This window comes from Acipenser ruthenus, chromosome 11, assembly GCF_902713425.1.
Source record: "Acipenser ruthenus chromosome 11, fAciRut3.2 maternal haplotype, whole genome shotgun sequence".
NCBI lineage: Eukaryota > Metazoa > Chordata > Actinopteri > Acipenseriformes > Acipenseridae > Acipenser > Acipenser ruthenus.
The window spans coordinates 957,308-974,735 of NC_081199.1; the positions used below are offsets into that span (position 1 = coordinate 957,308).

At 43.0% G+C, this 17,428-nt stretch overlaps 1 protein-coding gene across 14 annotated transcripts in view; it reads left to right on the plus strand.

Annotated features, from left to right (window-relative positions):
• LOC117426863 (splicing regulator ARVCF-like) overlaps positions 1-17,428 on the plus strand; it is a 110,052-nt gene that overhangs the window by 15,842 nt on the left and 76,782 nt on the right. The window contains exon 1 of one of the 14 annotated variants that reach the window (XM_059032745.1): positions 1,650-1,706. The exons of the other annotated variants lie outside the window; for them this stretch is intronic. Within the exon in view, the coding sequence (XP_058888728.1) occupies positions 1,665-1,706 (42 nt within the window). The 5' untranslated portion in view covers positions 1,650-1,664. Of the gene's footprint in view, positions 1-1,649; positions 1,707-17,428 lie in introns of those variants that run through there. 14 annotated transcript variants of the gene reach the window in all.

Here is a 17,428-nt window from a genome sequence, read left to right on the forward strand (position 1 = left end):
CACCTTGAGGAAAGTGCAAACTGTTTAAAGAGATATTTTTATTGGGAAAACAACTGGTTCATTCAAAATGTATCTTTTGCTTGTCTTTCTAAATGTCACCAAAATGACATTTATGTATTAATATATTCTCTTTTATGCATATATTTGCAGGTCTATATTGTGAATTCATGTACCACATTTTCTAATTATTATTATTATTATTATTATTATTATTATTATTATTATTATTATTATTATTTCTCATTATTTAATTTCCTTCTTTTATCAAACTGTTAAATCATGTTGCCTCTGCCTATCTCAAATGTCTCTCTCTCTCTCTCTCTCTCTCTCTCTCTCTCTCTCTCTCTCTCTCTCTCTCTCTCTCTCTGTCGCCCCGGTAATTTGAGCTCCCCACTGGAATTTGCCAAAAAAAACAGGTGTAAAAGGGCCCTGGATCGAGTTTTAATTTGGATTCCCTCCTTGCTGATGAATGCCAGTGTTTTTCATGGTGCTTTTGTATACAATTATTCACAGTGGCTTAGTAGTTCCATGTGAAACGCTGAAGGCATTCTGTCTGGTATGTGTTTGCTCCCTTACTGATCTGGAAAGCCCCTGCTTGTTCCATGTAAACACACCTAAAGGATGCGTTGGGCAGCTGGCTCGATGGGGAGGAGGGAGCACAGCCCCCCACAGAGTGACTTAGTGACTTGGGGCTACCAGCAAAGTGAATCTGAACAGTGGCGGGGAACTGCTTTAGCGGAGTCAGCCTCCGGACAGTCCTGCTTTAGTTGTGACTTCAAGGCCTGTCTGATGGGCTAAGGAAGAGGCCGAGCGAGTTGAGGTGCTTCCTTACTGCACTGTCAGGGCCGGCAGTGCACAGAGCCGGATCGGAGAAGGGAGGTCGCGACGGCTTGTTTTCCAGCTCCAGCAGATTCCTCTTTGCTTTTGTTAGTGAAGAGCCAACATGTGTAGAGTTTCATCTGCGAGTATGTGTTTGCCTGTCCCGTGAAATTAAAGTTTGTGTTGGGAGCCAGGGTGTCTTATGAGATTTTCCCAAAGAATGTGCACGGAAGAACTCCCGTTTTTATGCTACAGTCGGAGTTTATTTTGTTCTGATAGGTTTGCTAACGGTGGCAAAGGGTTGTTGGCACAGGAAGACAAAGTAATTGTCTTTCCTCGGGAGGCGAGGCGGAGAGAGCTCAGTAAATAATGTGGGGCTTGGCTGGGGAAGGATGTGTTCCTCTGCTGTGTTCAGAATGGGGATTACTGAAAAAAACAGAGTGTGCCTTGAACGGGCCAAACGCAGTGGTCACACAACAGCTAAGAACTGTTTGTACTGTGATGAAATATATATACGAAGGGGTTTGATTACTAATAAACTAGAGCTATTTAATTAAAGCACATGTCTGGGATGCCATGACGTGAATGGCAGTGTATCAGAATTAATTTATATAATATTGTATTTACTGGAAGATAAGGTGATGCTATAGTACAAACAAATGATTTTCCGAAACAGTAACTATGGAAAATGCATTTCAAAGTTTGAAGACTTTTAAGAGGAACCGCAGTGTAGTGCTGCTGGATTCCGAGCTGAATTCCCCCTGCAGTATTTGAAGACTTCAGAGACGTACTGTAATTCATCTCACTTACACAAAGCACGTTCTGCGTGAGGCTGCAGTTTGAAAATGGGCTCCAGATGTCCAAGCAGACTGCCTTGGATTTTCACAGTAAGTTGTATAAACATGATCTTGAGGCATGTAGGTGTTTTGCTTGTTATGTTATCGGTCTATGACTCACTTGGAGAATTTTTAATATCGGATTACTGTTTGGAGGCAAACACAACAAACACGGCCTTGATTATTTACATGAGGACGGGGGTAGCTCATAGACCTCTGTGTAGTATTGTGGCTTCAATTTAAACTATTACAGATTTTGTTTTAAAAATAAAAATAAAAAAATAAAAAAATAAATTGTAAAGGAAGACTTTCTGTGGATGCTGGAGCCTGAGTAGCGCTGGCTTTCAAATCGTTTCTAAGCTGTATCCTGTGTGAGACGCCACCTCACAGCCTGATTTGATGTACACTATACACTATCGGTTATGTACTGTTCTCTTTGATTGTCTAGACTAGACTAGACTAGAATTACTGATTTAAGTGTTCAAATCACATTAAAGAATAGGAATTCTATAAATTTATATGCGCTGTGTGTGTGTGTTTGACATGTATTGATTCAGTTTAAAATGCCGGATGTGTGAGACTGACCAGTCTGGCTCTCTCTCTCCGTCTCTCTCTCTCTCTCCTTCTCTCTCTCTCTCCTTCTCTCTCTCTCTCTCTCTCTCTCTCCTTCTCTCTCTCTCTCTCTCTCTCTCTCTCTCTCTCTCTGTTCATCAAGGACCTGAACATTACCAATACTTGACAGGAATGAGAATAGAGTTGCAGACTATCTCTGTGGGGACTGGACTGAAAGCTAAATAAATAGGAACTCAAATTGCTTGAGTTCTGTTAACTAGAGAGCTTTGGAAAGAACCATGTGAGCAGCTCCTCAGAAAGCCATTAGGAGAGGAATTTTGATTTATCTCCGAGCCGGTGTTGGGTTATAGCTCTGCAGGGTAAGTGTCAAAGTAATTGTAGTACCCTCAGAAGGTAAAGAACCACCACCGATCTGACTGCCATCTGTATACGGTGTGACGCCTGAATCTGACTGCCATCTCTATACTGTGTGACGCCTGAATCTGACTGCCATCTCTATACGGTGTGACGCCTGAATCTGACTGCCATCTCTATGCGGTGTGACGCCTGAATCTGACTGCCATCTCTATACGGTGTGACGCCTGAATCTGACTGCCATCTCTATACGGTGTGACGCCTGAATCTGACTGCCATCTCTATACGGTGTGACGCCTGAATCTGACTGCCATCTCTATACGGTGTGACGCCTGAATCTGACTGCCATCTCTATACGGTGTGACGCCTGAATCTGACTGCCATCTCTATACGGTGTGACGCCTGAATCTGACTGCCATCTCTATACTGTGTGACGCCTGAATCTGACTGCCATCTCTATACGGTGTGACGCCTGAATCTGACTGCCATCTCTATACAGTGTTACGCCTGAATCTGACTGCCATCTCTATACTGTGTGACGCCTGAATCTGACTGCCATCTCTATACTGTGTGACGCCTGAATCTGACTGCCATCTCTATACTGTGTGACGCCTGAATCTGACTGCACATTCCTTTTCAGGGCATTGCTTCTAGCCTGTTTTGATGAGAACCATATTTCAAACCTCTTTTTGAAGTGTGGTTTCTGAATGTGTTCGAGTGGTTCATCTCTGCTCTTTTTTGTTTGTACCCTCAGTAACTCAGTTTCCCTGGGGCTGCCTTGCACCCACAGTAAACTGTGTCTTGCTGTGTAATCCTCCCAATGGAAAGACCAGAGTTACCTCCTCTTACTAAGCACATGGCTGCAGGGCAACGTACACGACATCCTTGCAGTGGTTACAGTAATTACAAGTGCAGCCAGTCCAATTAAAATGTGCCCAGCTTTCTTCATACTCCGCATGCCTTCAAAAGAACACTGCTGTGCCGTGGCTTCAGTACTAACATTGCAACCTGTTACTGCAGCATCCTGCTTGCCAGACTAGAGAGCCGTGCACAGTGCAGTGTTTAATCTAATGGGAGACTACATTCAAAACTTCTTCAGGAGCCTCCCTGTTTTCAACATCATCATATCCAGCTGTTTGGGGTGGATTTCATTTCAGTTTTAGTTCCCACTTGAAGGTATTTATTGTTCTGTGGTTTTAGTTCCAATTTTCTTCTAAATCAATGCATTTGCTGCTTCCCAGCGTTACTGGAGGATTGAATAATATGTTCCACCCACAGGGGGCAGGTTTACTCTCCTGTTGTGCAGCTGCTTGTGCTCTTGCTTGCTGACTGCACTGTAAAGGAAGATCGGACCAGGACAATTCTTTGCTGTTGTGTTAAAGCTGTTCCCTCAATGATGCACTGTGATTTTGAAGTGCCTTTGGAATCCAGACTTTGTTATACGAATCGCATCTAGACAGCATGCGAGTACTGTAGCTGTAAATAATTATTACAGTTGGTGCAAATATTCAGTCCATATACATGTATGGGAGCACTGTGCACTGCAGTGCTTTATGTTCAGTATCCTCACAGTCTGCAGCCCTATTGCACTGTCAGTAATGTATTGTAATTGGTGTCTGTTGTTTATAGTGGATTGATGCTGTACTTTACTGTACTTTTCATGCATTCCCCACAGCTGTAGTTTTCTATATCCTAGACCATTTCCACACTGTTTTCCATGTAGCATTGCAGTGTTTGGGATTTACAGACATTCCTTCGTTGGAGCTGGTCCAGTTCAAACAGCCTCTGTGTGGATTAGTGTTAAAGTAGATGTCAGGAGGATGTTGAGTCTGTGAAGGGGAAAGGAAGGAAATACAACTCTGTTGAAATTCCAAAACGTCTTGGCACTTTTTTTTTTGTCTGGCAAACGAAATTGCTCGCCAAGTTTGTTCATTGTTCACCTTAGAGGTCACAAAAGCTAAGGTCAGTTTAGAGAATTCATGTTACACATTAGTTCTTTGTTTTAACTAATCACATACTGTAGCGCTCATGTCATTCCTTTTAAAAGTATGCTGTGGTTGGATAAAACTGGAAAGTTAAAAATGGAGCAGTAAAAGCAATCCCACTTTCTTTCTCATGGCAGTAAGCAGCTTCCAAACGAATATATTCATTGTGCTGGTAAAAGTAAATCGCTCCACTAACAGTCACAGTGGTGGTTTGTTATTTGAAACTTTCAGGTATGGTCGGTTGATTTTATAGCTTGAAAGGCAGAAGAACATATCGGTCTAAGTTTTAAAAATAATAATACAATCATTTTTTCAGGGTATTGTTTTTAAGATCATTATTTTTTTTTTTTTTTGCATCAGACTTTAGGTGTGGATTTCATAGTTTGCTGATATAATCAGAGAGAGTGCTGGAGCTGCAGTGCATGCCCAGTAAATCCAACTCTTCAATTAGACAGTCTGTTAACCTAATGACAGCACCCAGTAAAGGTCATATTGTCTATCGGCGCTCCTGCCTAGTGACTGCATCGTTCCTATTCCCATGTTTGCCTCCTTTGAAGTGGTGCCATTAAAATACATAAGAATTTGTCAGTGTGTTGTACAGATCAATACCACTTGCTAAAGGTCTCTGCTTCTTCCGCTTTTCCAGTGCCTCGCCTCACTGCTTCTCCCTTTGAATTAAACTGAGAGCTGGAAAGTTTTCTTGTCCTGTTTCAGGGCTCGGGACGGGTAGGACAGCAGTTCCACGAGTCGTCGCTCACACTGTGCGTGTGCGTGTGCGTGTGCGTGTGCGTGTGCGTGTGCGTGTGTACATTTTAAAGCCAAGTTTAAAAAGAAATGTTTGTCCAAGTACACTTTGAAGCCCAGGTGATATGAATAAGTTGCATGGATTTTGCAGATGAATATAATGTCGTCAGTAGTGATTTCAGGCTGGCAAGCCCAGTATCTTTACTGTAACACTGTAGGTGTGGCAGTTGACCAGTACCTGGTCTTTCTGTGCACTCCTGTATCAGCTGGACAGACTGCAGCTGGATTTCCCTATTAGCACACGTACTCCAAATGATACATTTTACTGTTGCATGCATTGACTCATGGCAGCTGCTACTGTAAGTCATGGTAGTAGCACTAAACTGTACAGCACCCAGTACAGTAGGCTTTTTTTTAAATACATGCGTACTGTAATTATAATCTCATGGTCTCTGTTCTGAATTCACAGTAACTATTTTAATAGTCAAACTAGGTCACTAGTGCCTGCTGGAGCGTGACAGAGTCAAATAGCTGCGCTTGATACTGCTTTCCAAGCCGGAGATGGGAGTCCTTGCTTTGCAGTCATCCGCTGCCTCTTCATAAGCTGCTGCTAATTGATCTGGCCCCTTTTGACCATAGCTTCTCCAACCTGTGATCACATGCCGTCTGCTGTAGAGTTCCCAGTGTAAACCAAGGCTGTTCTTGCAGGACTTGGGTGTTTAACTTTTAATGAGCTGCAAGGTGCTGTCAGTCGAGAGCTACCAGCAGCTGCCTATCATTTAGAAATTCTTGACTGTTTTTCCTTTTATGTATGTATTTATTTATGCTCTCAGTACGGTCAAGCATTTAAACACACACACTATTAGTACGGTCAATCATTTAAACACACACACTATCGGTACGGTCAAGCATTTAAACACACGCTGTCAGTACGGTCAAGCATTGAAACACACACACTATCAGTACGGTCAAGGATTTAAACACACACACTATCAGTACGGTCAAGCATTTAAACACACACTGTCAATACGGTCAAGCATTTAACACAAGTACGTTGTCGTCAGGTTTCTGACAAATTTCCTCCCTTTTAATGTTTCTTTTTTCCCCTTAAATTCCTGCCTGGATAACTCTATGCGACACTAAGGGCATTATTCAAACTTGGGTGCACATGGTTATTTTAGTGATCAATATTGAGGCACTGTTCAGCACTTCAGCTTTCCATGGCTTACCACTTCTAAAATATCTTTTTTTTTTTAACTATAAGCATTATAGCAATCACGGCTTCAAGCCTCAACTTTTTCTGGATGAGATTGCAGAAACTATTTCAGAGCTGTGTCCTCCATGCCCTCATCATTTTTGAATGACAGCAGCTCTGTCTGGCTTGGATGGGAGCAGCTGAAGCTCATCACTCTGTGCTTGATTTCCAGCGACTCGGGGGGTGCTTCAGAGTGCTGATGAGGCTGGCGCTGGCTGATTTTGAAGCGGCTCTTCATCAGCAGTGGTTTAAGGGTCTCTTTGCTCTTTTGATCGCTCAGTGCAAGGGCTCGTAGTGCTGTTTCTGACACTGCTGCGGCTAGCTTAAAAAACACGATGAAATCCTGGTGCGCTACCACTGGGTCTGGCAAACAAGGACGAGGCAGAGTAACCCTTTCTGAAACTGTTTATTGATTGATGGGATAATCAATGTCTTTCTTGGCGTCAATTTCTAATTCTAAATGTGCTGTTCATGTCTGATAAACTGATTTCGGGTGTAGTTGGTTTGTACTGTAATGATCAGAGGATGTTTACTGATAATCAGTAAGCTGGCTGGTGTAAACCTGAATCCATGTATTCATAATCAGTTTGCTGAAGAGGCAGTCTGGAAAGATCTATTTGCTGTTAGTAAACAGCGTGCAACTAAAAGCTGCTCTTTTGAGGTTTAATTATCCACTCTGCATCACACACCAGCCTGACTGTAATGATGTAATATTGCTAAAGCACAAGAGCGAATGTTAGTCAAACCAAACACCTGCAGATTTGGAAAGGAAAGCAGCCTGCCAAAAAGATAAATCCTTAAGCTTCGGCTGGAGATATTGTTTTATTGACCAGTAAGACTGGTCAATAAAAGCTCTGTGGATCTTCCCATTCCAGTGAGAGTTGTCATACACTTTGTAATTGTTAGGAAAGACACAGCAGTATTTACGTGACACAGATACATTGAAGACGAGTGCTGTATGCTGTAGCATTCGGTAAGCCTCAGTCAGCTCATTATACAAATCTGCACGCATCTCCTTTGGCACCCAGCCGTATCCATCCCTGAGGCACTTTGATTTGAACTTGAACTTTTAGCACAGTCTAAAAACCAGCCTGCCCACCAGTTCTCAGGGAGTACAAAGATAATGTGTTTCTTGAGCCCTGAAGCCCAATTTGTGTTGCTGTGCAATTAACTCTGTGCAGATAAATAACTTTAGCTGTTAAACTGGCCTCAAAGAAGTTGCAGTGGCGGCCAGAGGACGAAAGGCTTTCTTCTTTGGGTACGTTTGAAGGAATTATTTGTATCTGTGACGCTCGTTGATGCTGTTATTGTATTCCATGTGACTCGTACACTACATCACTGCAACAGTAACCCTGTAGAATTTGTGACGGGGACTAATGGCCTGTCTGGCTATGACTTCAATGGGGAAGGGCGTCTCTTTGCACAATGCAGTGATTGAAGGCACGTTATCTCCACTCTGACCCTGATATCCTGCTGCTTACCGTGTATCTGAAATCTTTTCATTTTGTATCTTTCTGTTCACAAAGCATGGGAAGAGTTTGAATTTATCTACAGCAGATGTTTGGACTTGGAAGCAGTCAAGGTTAATTCAGTGAACTCTTTCAACACTGCAGACCTGTATACAAGGCCGGGGAAAGATAACCGAGTAGGCCACTGCTGCAATATAAGAAAACAAGTTAGCTGTGTTGCTGCTTTGCTGTTTGCATGCAGTGTACTGCAGGTCAGAAGTGTATCTACAGGAAGGTCGACAAAAAATTGCACCCGTCAAAAACAAACAGATGCCAAGACCCACATGCGTGGGATCATTTTTACTGCTCACAATTTTTTGAGAGAGCGAGAGAGAACCCCTGATACATTTTAATTAAACGCTCATCCCCTGTCTTGGGAATATGAAAAGCCAGTTTAATAGACAGTTTTAAAGTGGAAATGAGTCTGGCAAGGCTCCATGCAGGGCTTGGTTGCCCTCTCTCAAAGCTCACTGCTGCCATCAGCCCTGTGATGAATACAGTTTGACTTGGGCAGCCAGGCCATTCTTATGCAGTCTTTCCTGTAAAGTGCTGTACTTTTCATTACATTGCTTAACCTGGCTTTCAAGGGGTGAGTGTTATTGAATACTATTATCGATGCCTATTGTTAGCGTGTTTAAAGTGCTATTAGCAGCTGCTCCTAAGCGGACAGTGTTCAAAGGAAGCTATTGATCTAAATGAGAGCCGTTCTGAGTTCTGCTGTACATAACATATTGTAGGGGTGTCGAGAAGGATGCAAGACAAGTTTTCAAGGCTAAACTTTTTATTTGTTTTAGCCTTAATCATCCTTTTTACAAAGCTGCTGTCAGCCACAGCTCACGCTTCTACAAGTCGGCTTTCCCTTCTCTTTAGCTCTCTTTCTCTCTCTAGCTTCCTAAATTTGCTGTCTGAAGGTTTTTATTTTTTATTAAGTACCTCTGCTGTACTGCGGGTGGTGGAGCTTGAAGCCCATTGGCCAAAATAAAAAAAACATACCAGCACTGGATCTTTCTGAAACTGGAGTTGTTGAATATTGAAACAAGAGCCTGTTTTGACATGTTGGAATTCAAAGGATGCAAAGTAATTTCATAATTCATAACCCTGCCAGCAGCTCTGATTTGGCTAACCTCATGGTATTTGTTTTTTTAGGATCGCAGATGCACTGATTGTTTCCGTCAGTCGTCTCCTCACACTCCTACATGGTGAACATGACAGTCGTTCATCAAACCTTTATCATCCTCGCCTATCAGAGGTTTGGGATTGCATTTGGCTATAATTCAATAAACCAGGGAATGACTCCCATTGCATAGCAGTTTGATACATTCCAGGTTTTACTGGGAGTTTAATAAGATACACCTGAGCTTGTTACTGGGGGCTAATGAAGCTCGTAGTAAAACCTGGAATGGGTGAAAATGACTGAAATTGGAGTCTTATTTCCATCCCTATATTGTGCGATTGATGTGCACGTTTTTTTTTTTTGTTCTGTCTAAAACAGGGTATGCAGTTCCACTTCTCAAAAGTGTACTAAAAGTCTGAGGAGCTTCTAAGTGGCAGCAAGGTTTAGCACCATTTCCAGTATGATGGTAACTGAAAACAGTATCTAGAGGATTTGGCAGCTCTGAAACAAGCAAAGGGAAATGCTGTCTGCTTTTTGATAACGAAAAGGAGGTGATCCTGCTGAACGAACCCAAGGGGCTCCAAGCCAGCCCTGGTGGGTTATGGTTATCACTTAAACATTCAGTGTTGATTTGAAGGGCCCCCTCTGGTGCAAAAGAGTACAGTCATCTGGGACTGCGTGGCATGGCAGCTGTGTGCCTTTCGCAGGATGAATCGCTGTGTTAAAGACGGAGGTGGGGGTGATTGTATTGTTGGAAGGTTGGAGATGGGTTAATGTACCATAGAGTTAGTGTAACGGCTGCTTCACCCACATGGGTGCTCTACAGTTCTACAGTGACAGCACAACTCCAGCAATCCCATCCTTTAAAATCATTATCTTTGGTTAGCGTCTTGCTGCAGTACAGACACCTGGTTATTTGTACTGTAATAGTATTGTATCAGTGAAGACCATGGTGGTGGGTGGTCTATAGTGACCACTAAAATCCACTTGTATTTCATTCCTTCAGTATATAAAGAGCACCTTTTTGAAGATATCTTATTGACAGTCCTTTTGAGCTGCCATTCGAAGCATTATGAGCTGTCATTGGAGGAGGATTTCAATGCAGGAAGCACTGAGGGGCTTCCTCTCCCAGGAATGCTGTCATTCCTCACGGATAATCCGGCAGAGAACGAATTTCCCGCGCCCGCTAGCTCGCTCTTCTTGCCTGATTGATTGGCATGGCTGAGAGAGATGACTGATTGCCCTTGCTGTTAGAAGCACCAGAGCCAGCGGAGGCTAGAGTAAGCTACAGATCAATTTGTCCTGACTCGGATAATGCAAGCTGATGCCTGTTTTACATCCGATTTAAAATAAATATGACAGTGTTGTTTATGTATTTCTAGGTTACTTTATTAATACAAAATGATGAAGTGAATATAATAATCGAGTGGGCTTTATGCATTGTACAGCATGCTGCCAATCTCTTGTGTTTAACAGGTGTCACTGTTACACTACAGTGTATTTATTTATTAATGTGTTTATCTTTTGTTTGTCTGAAATCATCTTTGCTGTCCACTGAAGGAGTTCAGAGAAGGTACAATGTCTGTAAGGTGTAAAGCCTTTTTGAAGGTACATATCACTTGCAAGAAATAACAGAGTAGCAGATAGAAGCAGTTCATTTGTTATCCTGAGCATTTTTTTTAATGGATTTATTATCATATAATTTGCCTTTGCACTTTTCTAAACTTGACGATGTAAAGAATTGAGGATGTAAAAACAAAGTTTAGCAGAAAGACCACCATTCTCTCTTGTGGTGACTGAAGCCTGATTCGAACCCAGGACCGATTTTCTATTTCATAGACAAACTGCCCCAGCCTGCCCCCTATGATTTGTGTTTTTCAACAGTGTTCTACCTATCTAAGTCACAATTTCAGCAAACCTGTTTTAATCAGTGGTGCTGTTTTTGCTCTGAACAATGCATATCTTTTAAAACGCATTACGAAGGCAGCTTCTTATTGGTATCAAATGATAGGGCTTGGTAGAGCATTAGTGTGATGGAATGGAATAAATTGCACTTTGTTCTCGATTTAGCATCACTTGAGAGATACCGGCGGTCTTTATAAATTGCTATCCCAATTAGATTTGGTTTAATGTTTGTGTCCGTATGCTAATCTAAGTAAAGAAACGGCAGAATGAATGTTAATAGGGCTCCATTTGCAATTGAATTGATTAAAACATTGCCAGACAAGCAGATTACCATTGCACCTGCTTATGCATTCTCACGAATGTGTCTTCTGTGTTAATTAAACCTGGTGCAAGATACCAAAACTTCAAAACAAGAGCTGAGGATATCGAGTCAGAAAGTTGATTTAGCATGCGACTAAAACTACTGCTCCTTCTGTATGTCTAGAGCTTCACTCTCTGTCGTTTCTCACAATGTAAAAAAAAACTATGTATAACACATTTAATGATCCAGCCCACAGCTTGACAGATGTTTTTTATTTGTATTTTAGTCTCCACTTCTCCTCACTCAAGATGCTTTTTGGTATTTGTCTGCATACATCAGCATGTCCTGGCTTATCCAGCGTTGAACTATACTTGAATAGCTTGTCAATGTCCATGTTTTTTGTTCTTCCTTGAATCGGCTGTAACAGTGCACACGCTTAATCTTTAAAAACGTATGGGTAGCTGAATGTATTGATCTGGGATAAGAAGACCAATAAAGCTGAACTCCTTGTAAACACAGAGATATCCCTGGGCATTCATGAGCAGTAACGGAGCCAGGAATCCAGCTGGCTTTCTTCACACAGGGAGCCCCTCCAAAAATCAACACCACCTGCCTCTTGCATGTGGGCCTTTCTGTAAGCATTGTAACCAGGCTACACGTGATTCAGAGCATGTGTGCTTCTCACATTGCTGTATACTGTACTGCTGTTACTTTGTGCTTGCTGGTGAGGGTGTTGCAGTCCCTGCTGATCTGAGCCCCTCAACCTGTGGCCTTGGCAACGTTCCCCGTGTGATCCCCAGCTGAGATCGGCACCTTGGCACAGCCAGGACGTGGACCTTCACTCCCCAGACTGCATGGCTCCTCTTTGCCAGGAGTGCTTTTAAGCAGGTGTGTGGTTGTTTGCTCATTGTTTTTCCCATTGTCCTACCGGTTTTTTTTTTTTGCCCTCTAAGATATAGCAGTGATTGATACAGCCCCCGGGCAGTGAAAGAGTTTAGATGGAAAAGTTCAGAAAGGGTTCGTGATCTTGGTCTTCATCTCCTGGGATGTGGAGCAGATCAATACTTTTTTCATTAACCTTTCTGCTTCCTTTTTTAAATGTCTGATGGGACAGGGTCTAAAAGAAAGGGCTGCTATGCTATGCTGTGTTGTGTTGGATTCTAGGATGCTATGCTGTTGTGTTGGATTCTAGGATGCTGTGCTGTGTTGTGTTGGATTCTAGGATGCTGTGCTGTGTTGTGTTGGATTCTAGGATGCTGTGCTGTGTTGTGTTGGATTCTAGGATGCTATGCTGTGTTGTGCTGTGTTGTGTTGGATTCTAGGATGCTATGCTGTTGTGTTGGATTCTAGGATGCTGTGCTGTGTTGTGTTGGATTCTAGGATGCTGTGTTGTGTTGTGTTGGATTCTAGGATGCTATGCTGTTGTGTTGGATTCTAGGATGCTGTGCTGTGTTGTGTTGGATTCTAGGATGCTGTGCTGTGCTGTGTTGTGTTGGATTCTAGGATGCTGTGCTGTGTTGTGCTGTGTTGTGTTGGATTCTAGGATGCTATGCTGTTGTGTTGGATTCTAGGATGCTGTGCTGTGTTGTGTTGGATTCTAGGATGTTATGCTGTGTTGTGTTGTGTTGGATTCTAGGATGCTATGCTGTTGTGTTGGATTCTAGGAGTACAGTCCCCCTGCAGATTAAACCAGCTGCAGTACATTAGTGCAGCTCCACAGCCCTCTCACGAGCCTCGAGCCGGAGGGAGGAGTCCTTGCCAAATGAAACGGGGACAAGTGTGGTGAAACACCACAATGCACATTATTGGAATTCCTCTGGATGCAGCAAATAATTAAAACAAAATGTTTCTGAGGTCAACTTGGACTTTTGAATGTTTTGGTTTTCCTGTCATTTTTCTTCTTTCCCAATATTTTGTTAATTTTTTATTTTGAAATATTTTGTTCTTATTTTCCAAAGAGTCTTCCATGAAAACAGCTAAAGTATCTGTTTGTTGTTTTTGTTCCATCTGCTGTACTACCGTCCTCTCTGTTTGTTTAAAACCATGTGCTTGTGGTTACCTGATCTGTCCAGTTGCAATCCTGTCAGAATGGCCACTGCCTTGGAACCAAGTCATTTTTACAGATAGACGCAAATGTCAGATTTGGTGCAGCTTCTTGCAATCTTCATCTGTCTGAATGGGCAGCAGCAGCAGGCTGTGTAGAGCTGGCACACTGGAATCAAACATGCACTGATTAGTGTATTTTTCCCTGTCCCTGAAGCACAGCTCAGCTGGTTGCGAATGCTGAAGATTCAGTAGGTACTGCAGCTCGGAGATCAACTGCCTGCACTGGTGTAGGAAGCTCCCTGAGATGAACGGGTTACAGAGAGCAAGTGCATGGGGGCAATCCACACAGGCAATGCCTTTAAGTGTGCCCAGGGCTGCAGGCATCATACTGTGCCAGTCATAGTGTAACATTGTGTGAGATCAGCGTGCTGCGTGAGGAGGATTACCTGGGAAGACTTCGATGGTGACGATGAAGCTTTGAATGATCTGCACGGAAGCGCTATTCTGGGCCAGTGCTCTTTTAACCCTTTCAGTTCTGAATCATGTTTGTCAAGCTGAAGAATATAAACTCCTTTATTGAGTATACATGAGAACAGGATACAATTATCATTTTTTTTTACATATACTTCTACACAACCTCAGACTGACCCATGAGGTTCCAACATGATTTCCAAAGGCATATTAACATACAGTGCTAAGGTCCCACCAGGACTGACTAGGGGAAAGGGGGTTGGGGTAAAATTCCCTTGAAGAGGGTCAAACAGCACTGAGAAATAATGAGCCCCCCAGTTTAAGGACCCCTCGGGGGTGTTGGCAGGAATTAAAGAGATGAGAGCCGTATTGCTCTGAGGGAGGGATGGATGGATGGAGAGGGAGAGAGGCGGGCAGAGCAGGCAGTCAATCACACCACCTCGACTTAGAAAGGGGTTCTGGCTGTGAGCCACCAGAGGCACAATGAGTTACCTTTTATCAAAGTGCATTTCCAATGAATTGAAATGTCCTTTTCTCTTTGAGCACTGGCCACAATGGGCCTGTAACAGCTCTGATCAACAGCAAATCATTTACAGCATGGATTTATTCGAAAGGAACCTTGGCAGTAAATGTGGATCTGATGAAGAAAACAATATTCGCAAACCCTTTCCAATGATTTATTAACATCATCGCATCCATGTATATTGCAGCCAGAAGTCTTGTCGGCAAATCTGATTTTAACTAAATGTTTTCTTTGTTGTATAAATACTGTGCTGTAGCCAACAGGAGATTGAGCTTGGTAACTATTTTTGCTCAGTAGATTTTGCACACAGAAAAAAAAATCATTTATTTGGTGTGACATAAAAATAGAAACGTATCCAGGGTTTACAAACCTCCAGCACTGGTATTTAGCTATGGAAAGCTGTGTTTCTCTTAAGTGCCACCTTGGCAAAGTGTTCTTAAAGGGGCTTTTTCAGAACCTTTTGAATCCAGTTGGAATATTCTTAACTACTTCAACCCACTGATCCAATAAGTATTGCATTTCCCCTTCCACCTGTGTTTGCAGTGCAGGACTCTCCTTTCCTGTGTCTGGTTACTGTGCTCCAGCCCCCTCGCTCTCCTCTCCTCTCACATGTGTTTGCAGTGCAGGACTCTCCTTTCCTGTGTCTGGTTACTGTGCTCCAGCCCCCTCGCTCTCCTCTCACATGTGTTTGCAGTGCAGGACTCTCCTTTCCTGTGTCTGGTTACTGTGCTCCAGCCCCCTCGCTCTCCTCTCTGCACACTTGTGTTTGCAGTGCAGGACTCTCCTTTCCTGTGTCTGGTTACTGTGCTCCAGCCCCCTCGCTCTCCTCTCCTCTCACATGTGTTTGCAGTGCAGGACTCTCCTTTCCTGTGTCTGGTTACTGTGCTCCAGCCCCCTCGCTCTCCTCTCTGCACACTTGTGTTTGCAGTGCAGGACTCTCCTTTCCTGTGTCTGGTTACTGTGCTCCAGCCCCCTCGCGCTCCTCTCTGCACACCTGTGTTTGCAGTGCAGGTCTCTCCTTTCCTGTGTCTGGTTACTGTGCTCCAGCCCCCTCGCTCTCCTCTCTGCACACTTGTGTTTGCAGTGCAGGACTCTCCTTTCCTGTGTCTGGTTACTGTGCTCCAGCCCCCTCGCGCTCCTCTCTGCACACCTGTGCCCCCGTGACTTCTCGAAGATGACAGCCAAAGCACAGAAGGAGCCAATTAGAGCCTCTTGGAGGTGGTTTTGCTAATGCAGGTTGTTAGGAACTGAGCAAGATCATTTAAAATCATTGCACAGGCCCCAGGTGGCTTGTAGGCATTATGGATTTTTTTTTTTTAACACCCTGACTATTTTTAAAGACAAGTCCAATTATCGGTATAGAAATTGTATCACCCAGTCCAATGTGAAGCTTCTAACATTTTCAGCTGGATACGTGCAGACTTGACTTGATGCCAGCTAATCTGTTAGTTTGCAGTGCCGTTTGACGCTCTTTGAAGGAATTTTACCCCTTATTCCCTGTGCCCTATCCCCAATCCCCTATCCCCAATCCCCTAGTATACATGCAATTCAGTACAAAGCAAACCAATTTAAATGGCACTGGACCTGAATACTGATACCATGCAGGTAATTTAAACAGTGGCCTATGTGCACCACGGTAATGAAAACCAACATCTCCACAGTTCAGAGAGTCTTCGGGGAAATACATTAGCATCTTTAGCAATTGGACTTGCTTGAGTGTTGATTTCTGACAAAACATAACATTTGTGTGTGCGTCAGTGTGTGGTGTGGGTACAGCTCCAGAAATACTGGATGTTGTTGCTATTGCTGTTGCTGTTGCTGTTGCTGTTTGATTTGCAGGAAAAGAAAGCGTACGATGTTCTCGGGATACAGGCTGCTCCTGTCTTCGGGTCTCATTTATGGAGGCCTAACAGTGGCTGTAAATTGTGGCTATGAAATCTTTTCCAGCTGGGCCTGCCTGTTGTGTGTCTCTGCTGCGCTTCACTTTGTAATGAAGAAGCAGACAGCAAGAAAGTCCTCTCTGGCTCAAGACCAGTGAGCCCCGGTGTTGGTTGCATGTACAGCAGCCAGAGACCTGAGCCTCAAAGAATATTGATACAATATTAATGTTAGAATCGTTATTCCCCACTCAAGCCAAGTTCTTCCAAGCTCTGATAAAGCCAAACATCATCTCTGGCTGTCACGCTGGGTTGTAGAGCCAGGAGAATGTATTTGAAGCCACTTGATCTCATTTGAGCACAAGTTTATCAATTCTTTATCACACGTTTCACAAGTCTCTTTCTGTTTGGGCTTTCTACTCTGGGCTGAGATTCGTTTTAGTTTTTCAGAATTTGTTGATGTATTTTATTTAATAGTTTCCATGTATGTGAAGCATGCTGTAAATGCTGTTGTATCATTTAGGGAATTGTATAAGTGGGTCGTTTTTGAATATTTTAGTACTTTCATGGAGTTTACTGACTGCACATACAGTCTTGTTATTAACAGTAACTCACAGGTGAAAGTACACCAGCCCCTTATCCCTTGACAGCATGACTAGGAAAGGAAGGGGGGTTATCTTTACCAGGAAACACATATACAGTAATGGAAATAAGACTCCCATTACATAGCAGTTTGATCTATTCATAGTTTTACTATGAGTGTAGTAACACTCACTTGAGTTTGTTACCTGCTGTATACTCACTGTGGCTAATCAAGCTTGTAGTAAAACCTGGAATGAGTGGAGTAATCAGGAATTAAACCTCAGACCTGCAGAATGAAGCCCTGATCAACGCTGTGTTCTCCAGACATCAGCTTTCTAACATTTAACATGATTTATAAGACTGCAGTCGCACATATTGAATTATCCTAGTTTTGCTTTCTGTATTATAAAAATAAATACATTTAAAAATCAACCCTGGTGTGCTGCAGCTACTGCAAAACTAACTACCCAGGAGCTATATCGTGTTACTATCCAGTGCTGCAGTTTAATGAAGATGCAATGATAATGTGGTAGTA